The sequence below is a fragment of the Anomalospiza imberbis genome, chromosome 20 (genome assembly GCF_031753505.1).
Source record: "Anomalospiza imberbis isolate Cuckoo-Finch-1a 21T00152 chromosome 20, ASM3175350v1, whole genome shotgun sequence".
Lineage (NCBI taxonomy): Eukaryota > Metazoa > Chordata > Aves > Passeriformes > Viduidae > Anomalospiza > Anomalospiza imberbis.
The window spans coordinates 8,889,770-8,905,694 of record NC_089700.1 but is presented as its reverse complement, the minus strand read 5'-3'; the positions used below and the strand labels follow the sequence as shown (position 1 = coordinate 8,905,694).

General features: G+C 40.9%; 1 protein-coding gene across 4 annotated transcripts in view; it reads right to left on the bottom strand.

The window, feature by feature from the left end:
* BRIP1 (BRCA1 interacting helicase 1) overlaps positions 1–15,925 on the bottom strand; it is a 95,290-nt gene that overhangs the window by 52,637 nt on the left and 26,728 nt on the right. For all 4 annotated transcript variants that reach the window (XM_068210665.1, XM_068210667.1, XM_068210668.1 and 1 more), the window contains exons 15-16: positions 11,321–11,480; positions 10,859–10,980 (exon numbers count right to left, since the gene is read on the bottom strand). In XM_068210665.1, the coding sequence (XP_068066766.1) occupies positions 10,859–10,980; positions 11,321–11,480 (282 nt within the window). The remainder of the gene's footprint in view (positions 1–10,858; positions 10,981–11,320; positions 11,481–15,925) is intronic.

Here is a 15,925-nt window from a genome sequence, read left to right as displayed (position 1 = left end):
GTATTTTGTACATTAACCAATTCTGGCTTCTGAAATTGCCCTTAGCTGTGATCTGTTCCAATAATTTAAATGTATTGACATGAGCACTACACACTCATCCAAATCTCTGTGCCAGTGAGAGAAGGATAAACTGTTCAGACAGGTGAAAAAACCCCAAACCAGGTACAGGTAGATGGATTCCAAACCCCAGATTTATTGGCTCTTCCAAAAGGAAATGCCCCGCTGGAGCTCTCCATCCTTCCCTTGATCACAAAAGCCTCTCCTCATCCCCAGCTGGAACCAGACCCTGCTTTTCCCCAGTGAGGGCTGAACAAATCCAACTTTTCTTCCTCGACAGAAGCTGCAAAAGAGCTTTGGAGACAGTGGGGCCTCTGCCAAGGACCAGGAGTCAGCAACACCAAGCAAAATTCCCAGCTTGGCATCACCTCCTGAGGTCTGGAAATGTTTCACTGCAGAGCATGGGGAGATCAGGCAGGGAAAAGCATGTTCCCCTTTTTAAAAACACATCTCTGATGCTTCAGAATCTGGAATGAACTGCCCAAGAAATGCCCTTGCCAATCAGGATAACCACACACAGTGTCTGAATTGAAACAATTTGCATTAAAACATTATTTCTATCAAAAGGTATTATTATTATTATTATTATTCAGCCAGGGGAATTGAATTATTATTTTTTTAAACAAGCACAAAACTACACCAAAAAGGGTCTTTCTGTTGCTCTTTTGTACAGTATTAACCTTTCTAAACTGACAAGTGAAAGGACACGCTTCAGGAGAGAAAGCAGCAGACTTCTAACCTCTTCTGACAGGTAACTTTCAAGTTGCATTTGGATAAGAAATTTTATTTTATGTACTTATGCCCTTTAAATTGCCTGTCAAATTTACAAATTCAATCTTTACAGCCAGAAAGTAAATTCAGTTTGATTTCACAGATTTAATATTTGTTCCAGTCACTCAGAATTTACTGATTGGCATGTGAGGTTTCCTTTTTAGTATTCCAAAACGAAGATGATTTCTTCTGAATGGTCTATGAACGTTAAACCATTCCTTAAAAAGCAACTTGGTTTTATCTGTGCATTTCTACAAACTGAAATACTACCTGGAGAAAGAAAAGGGTACTGCTCACCTCTGGAAATGAGGAATGATGATGGAAAAGTTCACTGAAGCCTTTAAAACATAACCACTAACAATACACTCCTGTGTGGGTTTTGTACTTGTCTTCTAGTCCTGATCAGTTTTATAACAATTTTTTTTTGGAAGATTTGTGTTATCAGTAAGATTATGGTCATTTGGAACAAATGGAGGTTTATCAGCCCCTTACTTTGCCAGCAGACTGTGCAAACAGTGTTGGAATAACTGCTCCTGTGTCTTTTGCTGAAAAATGACATTATTTTTAAATAGCTGCATAAACTCACTAAAGTAGCAATAAAATGCAAACCAGTCAGATCATCTAAATAAAATAAATTACTTCCACATTCTTCTAATACTTGTCAGTGTTATCAAGTTTACTGCTTGCATGCACACCACCAATGACATTTCCTTGCTCAAATTATATAAACCCCATTTTTTAATATAAAACCCCATGAGTTTGGGGGGTTTTAATCCCAAACTCTTGCTCTAATGGTGTAACCTATCACTAAAACTTCCTTCTATTAATTTTAAAAGAGTTACCAGGAAATAACCATTCTCTTTTCTCCCTGCAGTGCTCCTGCCTCAGCAGGGGTGATGCCAACCTGCATTGCTGCGAGTTCAGTTTGCAGGGGGAGGCTCTGCAGGTAAAAGGCCAGGGCCTGTCATTTTAATACAATCAGAATCTATTTCATTGTGGAACTGCTGCATTCCCCCCCATCAATTCCACGCCAGATTCAAGCTGACATGTTACATATGTGAAAAAGCCAGTGCCTCCTGCTAGCAAATATCCACAATGTGCAGGAAAGCACAGGCTAGAAGGGATTAGTTAAAATGTCAAAAGACAGCCTTTTACTTTTACCTGTTCATCCTTAAAAACATCCTCCCAGCTCTGGGGCAGGATTTGCAGACAAAGAGCTGCACAAGGCCCCTGGCAAGCTCTGCCATCCTGTAGCTGTCACCCAGATTAGGCTTTGATCTGTCTGGGAGGTCACGGGCACAGCCACGCTCACTCCAAGCTCCCCACGTTCCACCTGCAAAGCTCTCCTGCTTTTAATGCTTAATTACTCTGACATCTTTCACTCTGCAACATTAACTGGGAAACAGCAGCGAAAAAAGATAAATGCCATGAACAATTTTTTTTTAAAGGATTGGAAAGATACTTGGAGGCAGTTTGTGCTACAACTCAAGTGTATTTTTCAAACAGAATTAGCAATAGAGGTTTTTCTCCAATGACAATAACACTAAATGACATTTGTTACATTAGATTTTGAAATAAGTTACCTGTGGTGATATTCCTTCACGTGAAGAAACTCAGACTTATTCGAGATATAAATTGATTTATACTGTGTTGACCATAGATTATATGAGTTAGTTCACGGCACAAAGCTGAGAAGAGGATCTCAAAACTACAGCTGAGTTTTGACTCCCAAAATAATCTGCAAATTCACACACAGAACCTGCAGCCTTTTAGCAACACACCAGGCTGAACCAGGTTTATTCAGAATACACAAACAGTATTTAAAGCAAGGTATACAAATATCAATCTATTATGGACTAATTATTTCTAAAGAAAAATCAATCAGGATACTGTAAGCTGATTTATCAGTGCCAGTAACAGGACATGAAGGTTGAATGGGCTAAGCCCATTTGTTTATTTTGTGCAATTTAAATCAGCAAAATGAACTGTGTTTGGTTTTACTTCATCTGGCAAAGTTTTGAGGGGTATTTTTAATGCATTGCTTCACTGAACCAAATGCAAACTTTGCTTTTTAAGAACAAATATAAGTAACAGTTTACAAATTTTTTTGTTTGACAAGTCAGGCCTATTCTTTGATAGGACATGACCTCCCAGACATCTCCAACTGCCTCCTGTTTGCTCTGGTAGGTTAAAGGAAGAGAAAAGAGCTGGAAAAGGCCAATAAAGCTGGGCCTGTGTCCCTGCATGGACACGTGGAGGTGGCACATCCACACCTGGATCAGCTCGTGCCCTTTCCTCCCCAACACTCTCCTCCATGGAAAGCAAAACCAGAAAATGGATAGAAGCATATTCTGCCATTCCACTAACTTGTTTCTCTGGTTTTATGAGAGGAAAAATAGTAATGAAAACAAAGACACTGCTCACATCATCCAAAAAATTTTTAAAGACACATTCATGTTTAACATCTACTAATTCCCCACGTCTTAAAAACAAACAAGCAGAGAAAATACCAGGTGGTCAATCCCACTTCCATCCCAAAAAATGACATAAAAATGTTTTTTAAGCAAGCCTCCCATCCTAAAAATCTCATGTGTCCACTTAGAGTCTCTCTTCCACCTGAAATAGCAATAATTAGAATTTTTCAGGAACACGCTTGCCATCTACTTTCCTCCTGACGAATGCCAAGGAACCATAAAAGTTTGTAAGTGCAGGAAAGTTAAGACATGAAAACCCATTTCTTTTCTTTTACATCTGAAAATTCTTAAATAGAAGCAGCAGTGAACAGTGCAGCATTTCACTCACTTCAAAAGCAGGAACAAGGGCTGGGAGGTTTAACACAAATAATGCAAGTAAAGACCTGGGTGAGTCACAGAACAAGCTTCAAACATCCTCACCCCTCACAGACCCACTCAAAGCCATGTCTAAACACAATATTCCCATTTGTTAGCCCACAGGAAAAAGATATTATGGCAGGATTTTATCTTTATATGTTCCAAGCATTCCAAGTGCGGTGTTAACACATAAATAATATGGAACAAGCAAATGCTTATTAGCTGAATTTTACCAAACTAGATTCTGTCAATTACAATAATTTATTAAGGTCATTCTAAACGTGTTCATGTACCTAAATAAGGTCACTGGACACAAATATAACACTTGTATTTTCACATATAAATACTGCATTCCCTTATGAAACAGCAACAACCCCCCCAAACTGCCAATGAGACATGATCAATATTTGTACTGCTCAATTATCATCAGGATGCTGTTACACAGGAATTGCTCAGGTGACCTTTTCTGCCTGAAAATTTCTGTGTGCACTTATCAAAATTGCCTTCCTTGGATAACACTGAATAAAAAAAGGAAGCAATCCAGATCTCAGACTTGCTCTGTCTCACAGGGGACATGGAAATATATTGGGATTGAACAGTGCAATGTGAATGGGAATATAATCAAAACGAGAGAGTTACTGAGATAGAAAAAATGGCACAAAAGTGGCAAGTAAACCACACAGGGAAAAACACTGCTGGCTTGTTTCCCCATAACCCAAAAGCTTAAATATGAGCTATGGCTGCAAGGCAAAGGCAAACAAGCCAAAGGCAAAGCCCTGTCCATGAGAAGTGGCCAGTGTCCCCTCCAGGGCAGCACCTCCTGCTTTGTGCAGAGCTCAGTTCCTGTCATCCTGTACTCACCAGCCGTCTCATGGCCAAATCCTCCCCAGTGTTCTCACTCAGAATCCCAGTCTGAGGGAGATGGGGAGCTTATGGAACACTGCAAGCACTGAGCACTTGAGTACTGCCAGCTCCACCCTGTGGCACCCCCAGATCTGGGAGCTTTCCCTTTGCCAAAGCTCATGGCACATTCATTCACCCCTGTGGATATTCTCAGTTCAGTCAGAGAGAAAAAGAGAAAGATTTCTGCCAGGCTAAGCCAGGGATAAAGTCCGGGAGGAATGTAAACAATCTGTTATCTTGCTTTCCGTTCATATTGTTATAGATCTGTTCTGCCACACTGACCTGAGTCCAGGGTACCAATCAGGTGAAATGTTTTTACTGCAAGACCAATGGAATTAATGTTCACGATGTTCTCTATAAAAGAGAGAGGTGCTTTTGAATAAACACTCATTTGCCTTCTGAAATCGTGCGAGTCATTCCACCCGTCCCTGGCTCAACGGCGTCACACCCCATGCCTGTCCACTCATCTCAGCCTCACAGCCTTCCAGGGACTGCCCCCAAGTGACTTGAGCAAAACCTAATGCAACCAAAACTCAGCTCTGAAGAGAGAATTCAATCCCTTTCCAGACAAGCAGAGGTGAAGGCAATCCAGGAGGTTCTCCTGCGGTGCCGCAGCGGTGCTGGGCTGCGGAGCATGGCCGAGGGGAGCGGGAGTGTCACTGATCCCCACGGTGAGAGCTTCAGCACACCCTGACAGCAAAGCAAAATCTGAAAGGTCACCCCTACTTGCTAAGGACAAGATAAACACAAGAAAATCACTTGGAAATTTTTTGTCTGGATGGGAAAAGTGAACTGTTAAACGCAAAGGGGAAGTTTAGATTTGCTGGGTTATTGTCAGAGTCCAGGACATCCCTCTGGCTGCCCTGGCTGTCTCGAGACCCTGGCAGGGAGCTCGGGGACCTTAGCACGAAGTCAAAAACACCTGTGGCTTCGATTCTAACCTGTAAAAAAAGCTGCCAATTCTGTATGAGGAATTACAAGCCACAAAGGTTTGAGTAGTGTAATAGCTGATTTGACATAGGGTGAAAAAATAGAATTTTGAGATTTTTAGAATGTGATTCAGGGGTACAAGATAGAGAAATTTGGGCATGTCCTGGCCTTCTTCTCTTTCTCCTTGTCCCCCATGTCTTGGTGTGATGGTGACACTTTTCTATTAGTTTAAGGCAGAGACACACTGTCTAACACAGATGACAGTTATTAGCACAATATTGTAAACAGACTGTACGTAACTTTGGATATAAAATGCAAACACCGCCCCAGAGGGCACGCAGATTACCACAGCTTCCTTACTAAACAAACCTCAGCAAGTCACAGAAAAAATGTTATAGATAAGGAAAAATAAACAACCTTAAGAAGTCAATCCTACGCATTCCAGACTCCTTCTTTAGCTACACAGGCTCAGAAACAAAGACTTTGACGATCCTGGGGTCATTCCAACATCACAGACCCCAAGAGCTTGTTTCACTCCGGGATATATTCAGGGATGGTTTTGGTTTTGTCACCTGGGCCAGGATACTGACATCAGCCTGGCCCAGCAGGACAGAAGTGCCACCCTCTTGTCCCACCTGTCACACTGAACTCAAGTTCCCATTCCCAGCCACAGGAACCCTGTGTCCCACACGATCTCACAGCTACTCCCACAAACTCAGCCAATCAGTTTTGTTTTCTTAATTAACACAATTTCTGTTGGATGCAAGAAGGGTGGGGATGGCTTGGACTGTTATAATTCTTGTTTTTTGTGGAAAAGTGGGAAGAAAAAGGCTTTTGGGGTATCTCAGTGCTACCACAGCACCCATGAAAGTTCCAGAAATGGTTTTCTGCTCCCCACTTTGTATTTACAATTTTTTCTCACAGTACTGGAATAAGAAGAAATTAAAAGTCTTCTATCCCTAAAAAATTCTTAACTTCACTGGGAATTTTCTACTAAATATAACAAAACAATGATCTCCCCATAAAATGTCATCTTCTGTACTGGTTTTGCCCATATTTCTTTATTAATAAGTGAAAATATATTTTTAAGTGATGCAAAGGCAAGATGAAATTAATACAGTGCAAGGGATGTTTCCCAACTCTGGTTAAGCATAATAATAATGTAAATTAAATGTTAAAATAACAATAATTTTCTTAGAAATCTTGCTTTTCCTAGAATATGGTAAATAAGAAATGAATTTTTCCAGCAATCACTTATGTAGCACAAGATTCTTTCTCCTTTCAAGGGGCACAAAACATACAGGCTTAAAAACTGCCACAAGGACTAGAAATTCAATATTGAAACATGGCATTATTTTGAAATAATAGAAATATCTCAGTTTGTTGAGATAAGAGAAGTGGAAACTTCAGCCAAAGAGCTGCAAAATTTTTGTATCATTAAGTTACATAAAGCCCAGAAAATTGTAACTGAAGTGATGATTTCCTTGGTGTTACAAGCCATGACACTGGAAAGAATAAAGGAGATATTCCCCCCATGGCAGCCATGGGAAATAATTCCCATTAAAGGCAAACTCAAGCAATGCCACTGCTCACAACTCCCAGCCTCAGCGAGTTTATCTGCCTCTGCTGATGTGAGAGTTGGATTTCTGCATTTTCTGCTGTATTTTGGTCAAGTTCTGCTGGCTGTTCCATGATTAATTCACTCTCCTGTAGCAGGATCAAAAGCATCTGGAGAGGTGGAAGTGCAGAAATGCTCTCTGGGCAGGGGAGCTCAGTGCCTGCACTTCAGAGCTGCCCATTATCAACATTTCGGAGCGAGCTCTTTCTTTTCAGCTCCCCAAGGTAAGAACAGTAAATTATGACTTGAACTAAACAAGTCACACTTGGCTCCAAAATCAGATTTTCCTACCTCTACTTTCAGGTCCCAGAGGTAGGCAGAGGAAATCCTGGTCACAGCCAAAGAAGTCATTTTTGGCTCTGAAATAAATTTTCCTGCTTTACTGGAGCCAAACTCTACCATTGAGAGCACCAGAGCTTTGAGCAATCCTTGAACATTTTCTTTTATATTATTTTGTTTTAGCAACCTGATTCTTCAGCAATATGAAACCCTTTGCAATAACACAGAATTAGGGGGTTGGCCTCTTTCTTCAATCAGTTTTGTTTATAATCAGGTCCTACTTCTGAGCCTGAATCATTTCTTTCTCCCTAACCCTGACAAAGTGTTTTAGACTCTTCTCTTTGTGAAAAGCAGTGAACCTAAGATATAATATGCCTAAAATGTTGAAGTGAAACTAAATTATTATCTTTAAAGCCTCCACAGAAATTACTGTAACTAATAAAAGCACACAGTTACTTAAGGAATTCAAATATTTGCCATTTAATACCAGGATTTGTGGCACATATTTAGCACAAACATATGGAAAAACTAAAATTGGATATTATTCATCACACTTGACAATGAATCTCTTGCCCAAGATTGATGTCTGGATCCAAAATGCTACACTTCAAAATATCTAAGAGAAGTTAATTAACAGTATGTTAGCATCAGATAACACCTCTGTGGGATTATCCATCTCTTGCTGTTACATTATTTATGTTCTCTAATATTACAGCTCAATCAAGTTACAAATCATAAAACATATTTAGAAAGCAGGTTGATCACAGACAAGTCATATTAGTGGAGATGAGCCAGCATCAAACTGCCAACATAAAATATTGCTCTCCAAAGGTCCAATCCCACAAACCCTGCTGGTTGTGCTCAGTCCTGGGAGTATTAAAGGGATTACTCACACCAGTAAAAGCTCTGTGCAGGAGTAAGGGGTTATGGAATTGATGCTTAAGAGGACTTTTATTAACCCAAAAAGCAGACATTCAAGTGTTTTTTCACATAGAAGCCCAGCACTTTTTAGTGATTTAAACCAATCCCAGAAGCATATAATTCATGGCTATTCCAAGGGAATTGTTAATCACTTGCATTTCCTATTTTTAAAGGAATGTCATTATTCATCATCTTATCAGTTTCCTCCTCTGGTACCTCTGCTGAGCACCTATTGCCGTGTGAGAGCCACAGATGCACAATCTTCTGTCCAAGTCCAACCTGGCCTGTGCCACTGTGGCTTGAATTTTATGTCTGCTGAAAACTCAAGGTCCTCCCCAGAAGTTCCAGGCTTTACCCAGTTTTCTGCTTCACCTACAAAATCCAAAGAAACACCAACCAAATGGTGTGTAGGTATTCTATAAACTTAAACTGTTCCATTAGGGAATTCCAACTCCTTTCCTAAGCTGAAAAAGATACTTAATCTTCCAAATTTATTTTATATTTCTACAAAGATACTAATGACCTTCTTCAGACTGACCCTCCTTCACTTTATCCTTCTTACAACTCAGCTGGTAAAAAAAATGAGCATTAATCCAGAATTTTTGGGGATCAGATAACCCTAAAGCCTTGAGCAAAACAAAACTCTGTTCAATATAAAGACATTTAAAATAAACCCCATTTCCTCCAGCATCCTGCAAGGAGCTCTGCCATGCAGCAGTCTGCAAATCTCATGCTGAGAGACTGGTGCCTGCCCTTCTCTCATCCAGAATTGATCACTGCAGAGCTTTGGGCATTCCCATCTCTAAACAGACCCTCAGACCTTGAGCTGCTTGCAATTTGGCAGCTACTGTTTCTAGCCCTACTGAAAAATTTAGAGGTTTTCTTCAGTCTAATTAACAAAAATAGTTCAACAGAACACTGATATTGAAAGTATACTTATCAGAAATGGGTTGTGATCATGTCATTTGAAATATTTGGTTGACCTCAAGGTAAAATTAAATCATAATCCACTGTGAAGATAATCATAACACATTTTTCAACCTAATTTTGTACAATTTAGAACTCAAATCCATTGATTTTCAGGAAATCATTTGGCATTAATTGTAGAGTTCCAGCCATACAACAAAGGATTTCCAAAATACCTTGTCAGCACATGCCCCTAAAAACCAGCATTTCTAACCCCAGAAAGGAGGCTGAGTACTCTTTAAATGTGAATTTTTACACTACAGTGGAGTGCATTATATTTCAGAAGGACAAAGAATGTTGTGGCTGAGTAAGTGCTCCAAGGAATTCTGCAAACATTGGAAGAACTGCACTAACACAGCCTCCCTGGCCCTTGTAGGATGTGGTTTTCCCCAGCAAGGCTGGAATTAGGCACATGCTGCAGACAACAAAGAAGCCTTTGCTTGTTCACTTAAGCTCAGAACACATCTCTAACCAAAGCTGAGTCTGTTTGGCCTTTCAAGTGCAAACCTATGATTTTCTTGTTTGATTTGGCATTAGTGAGAACCAGAATCCAGCTGGCTCCTGGTATTTATTTCTTCTGTGATCCTTCACTTTGTTTCTTGGCTTCACAGAGCAGTCCCAAAAGCTCTCAAAGGAACACAGGACAGGGCAGTGACAGTAACTGGGAGCAGTGGCAGCACCTCAGTGGCACAGACCCCTAGAAAGAAGAGGTATTACAAGCTACCCAGTAATAAACTTTTTTTTTCAGTAAGCAGAAAGCCTAGAAAAATACTTTTCTATATTTATTGGCTTTCTTTTCCTTCCAGCCTGCTCTAATGGAACATCATCTCTCTGTCAGACAAGCCCTGCTCAAGTCAAAAGGAAGGAAGTGTTGAGGTGGGCAATTACACAGCAGTGCAACAGGATGCTGCTTTCACCACCTCCTGACAAACACAAATAGTTTCAGATTTATTTACCTGCAGCCATTTCCAAATGCTATTTTTACAAGGCGCTTACAAGGTTTTGCCTAAAGTTACACGAAGCTTGAATATTCCAAATAGTGCTGTCCTCAGTATCCAGGAAGAGTTTATGTTGTGTCATAAATTCATGCTTCAAAACTGCAAGCTAATAAAGCAGCACAAGCTTGGAAAAAGTTTCCAGTTGCAGTCTGTGCTGAAGTGGGACAAATAACTACACTGAAGAAGGCAATGGGATTAGAAAGGTGAGATAGTGCAAGCAGTGGGACATACACAGTTATACTGTAAAATAATAACATAATTAAACAATCCTTACCTTTCCACCTGTTTTCTGCAATAACCTGTATTATTTAAAGCAGTATTAAAACGTTTGTATGAAAAAAACAGTATTAGAAGTTTTTCTTTTCTGCAATAACCTGCCTTATTTAAAGCAGTGCCCCACCTCTTACCTGTGCAAGGTCACTCAAAGAATTCAAACGAGATGGAGAGAAGTTCAAAGGTAAACAGAAAGAAAAGGTATTTTGTGCATATTTAGTTTTGAAGATGACATAAAAATCTATTTTGTGCATATTTAGTGTTTTGAAGATGACATAAAAATCAAGTTCAGCCCTGAAGTGATGTCCTACCTGCAGGTCCTTCGTGTTTGGGAAGGGGATTCCGATGGTCACGACTGCCCTGGCGTTCTCGTCACAGAAATCCAGCCCCTCACTGACCTTCCCTCTGCACACAGCTATCAGCAGAGCTCCATCTGCAACAGCACAGCAACACTCATCATTCCAGGGGCAAGATGGGCATCAGGACAAACTCCCACCAACATCTTTCAAAGAACCAAACTTAATATAGTATGATACACTGGCTGGAAAAGGTGATTGGCTGTAAAAAGAGACTCATTAGAGGGATGAGATTAACTCCACTTTGATCAATAATATTCTGATTTTGACCATCAAATAGCAAAATAATTTTACACTATATAATAGAGGGGTAATTAATTATGCAAGAACAATGTGTATCTACAACAAAAAAACGTTAAACCTTTAATTTTACTTGAAGAGTCTGCATCAAATATTTTGAATGGCTGAAAAATGTACCTTTTTCTCCTTTACATCTGATTGCATCATAGTAGATTTTCAGCAGCTCATCAAAGTCACTCTTGGCCCCTCCCTGGGGCTCTGCAATGACTGTTTTAACATCCTCCAGCTTCCTCCACAAGCCAGTGTGCATCCACCGATCCTTTAACTTGTCCAGCATCTGAAAACCAACAGAAAAATCCATGTACACCACTGGAACTGCTCAAATAAAGCACACAAAGACATTTCTTTCAGTGAAGTTATATTATTCAGTTTTTGTGTTTGTAAATGCAAGTTTTCCTACCCTGCACAGAACCTCAGCTGCGCAGTATTTGGGAAACAGGGGAGAACTTATTTTGCTAATTAGAAATAATGCAGATTTTTGAGTTGTCAAAGCAAAAGTCTCTAAATCTATGACAGTGGCCATTAAAGAGAATCTTGTGGTATTCCTCGAAGTAGAATAATGTCATCCAAAAATAATGGAAGATACCTGGTTTTTGATTGCTAAGTAAGATCAGAAACAAATTCCAAATTAACTTGAAACAAGCCTTTGTATCTTAAATTTCCAGAACATTTCAATACTGGAAAAATTACATAGAGAAGCTGGGGGAGGAAATAATGATGTAGGATTTATCAGCCTCCTCTGGTTCTTGAAGAGCCCCTGAGCTTTGTTACATCTCCCAAATTCTGAACTGTGAACATTTCCCTCCAAGTCAGAACATGTTCAAATAAACTTGTCCCACTTTTAATGCAAGTAGTGAAAATGTTGCATTACAGAAATCAGAGTTTAAAATTAGCACAGAACCTGAAGTCAGCTGGGTGGGGGTCATTTAGCAAATGCATCAACTTCTACATTGAATTTTATCAAGTCAGGGAGCAAAAAAGTCCCTCCTTGAGCTGCAGAGTGCTGCCCTTGAGAGAAGGGCAAGGCAAGCAACACATTCCAGGGTGAACCAAGGAGCTCTGGGTCAATGGACAGAATTAAATCCTTTATTTCACCCTTTTGCTGCTCAGTGATCTTTAGTGTGTTACTGACTCTGTGCAGTTCATATATGAGATTTAAACTCACAGATCCTGCAGGAAGGGCTGTTCTCTTACTGTGTCTGCACTTCCCTCCACTCCCCTCCTGAAGACTTTTCCATATTTTGCTCCAGGCTACACAAACTGCTTCATCTGGAGCCTGCACTTGCCCTGCTTCATTCCTCCAAAAGCCACAGCATCCCTTCACTGCAGCCCACTTGTTTCCAGTGCACTCCAGCCAAGATCCCAGGATCTTGAATGGGTGATTGTTACAAAAATAATCTGTCCCGTGTCCAAATCCACAGTTTAAGTGCTACAGTGAAGCAGAACTAATGACAACTAATTGTTGTCACAATTGAGAATTTATAGGAAACTGGTTACAAGGCCCTTTGCATTTTTCATGTCCTCAGCATTAGAGATCTGAACTCATTCTCTGCCATGAAGAATTTGGATGGGTTCCTCACAAGAGGGGACAAATGCTGTTATTTCACATTTCCTCTGTTTTGTCCCAGCCTCTGCTCAGGGAATAACTCTTGCTTTACTACTGATATGACACCATTAGCAAGCAAGCACAGAGAGAGTAAGTGATGAGCAGTAGGAACAGTTTCCCCCACACAGCTGTAGCTGCAGAATAAATAATTTCTGCTAAATGTGTCTGTCCCCTTCCCTCCCAGCTCTGTCATTTCCTGGCAGCATCCTGTCTGTAATCTCTTTTTCTAGCAAGGCTGTAATCCTGTGACTGAGCAATGAGTGTCCATCTTGCCATCCCAGCCTGCCACTGCAGCCTCAGTTCTTGGATGTGATGTGGAGATAATTCTGGGAAAGCAAAGAATCAAACACATTACAGCTCTAAGTACATCTATTTGGGATCTGCCAGGGACTGTAACATCATTAACTTCCCAGATTTCATTCCTGCTCCTGTGCAGCTGGGGCTGCCTGGGCCCCACTCAGCAATCCCTGCTGAGCTGGCTCCTGGCACTGCCAGGCATGCCAAGGGAGAGAACACAGCAGACACTTGGGTAGAGCTGAATTTCACTTTTACATTCATAAAACCATCCAGCCTTTGACTTGCAAGGGTCACTCACCCCTGATTTTCTCCTCTCCTCTTGTCCCACCCGTGGTATTTCTCACCAACACACCTCTAGGAAATGTTCTTGCCAGAAGGGCAAGATTCCTCACAAAAATCCCTTAATCCCTCAATTCCACCGTATTTCTCTCGTATTTGAAAGAAGTAAAATTTATATTCAGACCTGCAAAGATGGCAGGGGAAAACCTTTATCCAAATTCTTAAGAAAACATCTTTTCTCTTTGTGGGTTCCCCAGCCCCTCCAGGCAAGTCCCTCTTGGACCAAGCTTCAGCTTTCATTGACAGCAACCATCACAACAAAAATCTGTGATTTTGATGGAAACATGGGAATTATTCATGAAACCTTTGGCAAGAATGAAGCAATTCATTTAATTCACACAACAGCTATTACCTCTTCCATTAATGGAGTTTGCTAGATATGGAAACTTTCCTTGTATCCACAAAAACACAGGACCCATGGCATGAACAGACACTAAAACAACAAGAATTACGGGGCTGACTGAATACAAATAAATAAAATATAGAACACACACATATGCCTCAAAAGAGCCAGGAACCAAGTGCGGGTTTCTCATAAAAAATTATTTCACTTTGGGTTGGAAAAGTGCAAATGGGAGCAAGATCTAATGCCAGGAATCACAGGAAGGAACCATTAATGCCCCCAGCCAGTCACTCCTCCCACCCAAGGGAATAATAGCTCCTGCACTGGAAGGCAGCCTGTGTATATTTTATTAAATCCCTTAAAAATGGATTCTCAAATGGTTTATTAACAAATGGTCTTCCTCCAAGAGAGCAGAAAATCTTGTTAGAAAGAATCTGTCATCTTCCCATGCGCTGAGGGATGTTTACTGGGATAGCTTTTCTCTTTTATTCCTTTCTGCAATTTAAAGACACCTGTAAGCTATGATCCATAAAAACCTGGAGCTCAGTGTGTAGCTCTACCATCCATCTCTGCCAGCACTCTCTTTTGAACAGTTTTTGGAGTGTTCTGGAACTCTGGGGATGAGGGGAGCTGTTTTCTCCTTCCATTATGCTGCACTCCAAGGCCAAACCCTCCCGTGTGTGCCCACAAAGGAGCAGCTTTGCCCTTTTCCATTTGCTGCTTTGTTTTATCCAGTGCCAAAAATCACATTAGGGGGCTTCCAGGTCATGAAGCAAACCCAGAGATTTGTTTAATGTATTTCACCCTAAGGCAAGTTGATTGTAATTTGCACCATTGGATCAAACTTGGGGAGTTAACTTCAGGTTGCTGGGGATGTGCTTTTCCTGCAGGATCCATCACCTCCTGACAAGGAGCTGTGGAGTAGAAAATAGCTGAGAAAAGAGGAGGTCTAACAGAAAAATTCTGGCTTATTTAACTCTTGTCCCGCTAATTTCTTTACATAAAATATTCCTTAAATATTTTAGCATTGATTCATGACATGAATGGATCACACTTTGGCAGCAGAGAAAAAAAGGTATCACAGAAATAATCAAAAGTGCTCGGGGAAGCAACAGAACACCCAAAAATATCCAGGGATGCTCCAGAGCAGTACAGAACAAAAAGGATAATGACCAAAGAAGCACCTGACGGCAGAGTAAAACAGCTCTGACTTTACTGGGTAGTTTAACAACTCTTAACTATTTAAAAACAATTATCATTGCAATTGCATTGTGTCCCTGTGCACCCGTAAAACTACAAGCTGTCTTATTTCCCCCACATTTATGCAACAACTGGACAAAAAGTATTTCAAGGTGAACAGAACTTGCACAAACATCTTGTAACCCTCCTTAAAAATCTGCCATGATACCCTAAAATAACCCCACTCCTTCAAACTTTGCTTTTTTTAATCTTGGTTCTATGTAATGATATGAAGTTGCACTTTTCATTGTTATTCAAATATTCAGGTAGTTGGAGGGAAGAAAGGGAAGAGCCATTAGTAATGGCTGACTTTTTATTTTTTCTTAATAAAAATCACAGTATTGGCACCACTGTTAGTGCAAAAAGTCTGAGCTCCCCAAGGGAGCAGCATTGATCTAAAAGCCTCTTCCCTGTGTTTGCTCCCAGGATTTTCTTTGTGAATAAGCACTGCTTCAAATCAAAGTGTGTCTCCAGTGGGCTGGAAACGTGTTTGAAGGGTCAAACAGAAGTTCTACAGGCAGGCAGGCAGCACAAAACTCCAGAGGTGGCAACAGGAGCTGGGGCACCAGGAGCTGAGCTGCTCCAGCCTGGGCTCCCTGCAGAACTTGGTTCTGGTACAACAACGGGCTCGGCTCCAGCTGGGAATCAAACTGAGCTGGGAATCTCACTGGCACTGAGAGGCAGGGGCTGGCACCCCAAGGGAAGCCCCTGGCACAGAACAGGGCTCTCATCCCCCCACCAACATGGAGAGTGCCCCACAGACTCCCAGTGCTGCTCTAACCATTGTTCTGCAGTGTTTGTATCTGGCCAGAAAAATAACAAGTGGCACAACCAAACAAAGAGGCTTTTTTTTTTTTAGACTCTGAAAACTCTTAAATTCTGAGAGACTGTCAAGAAG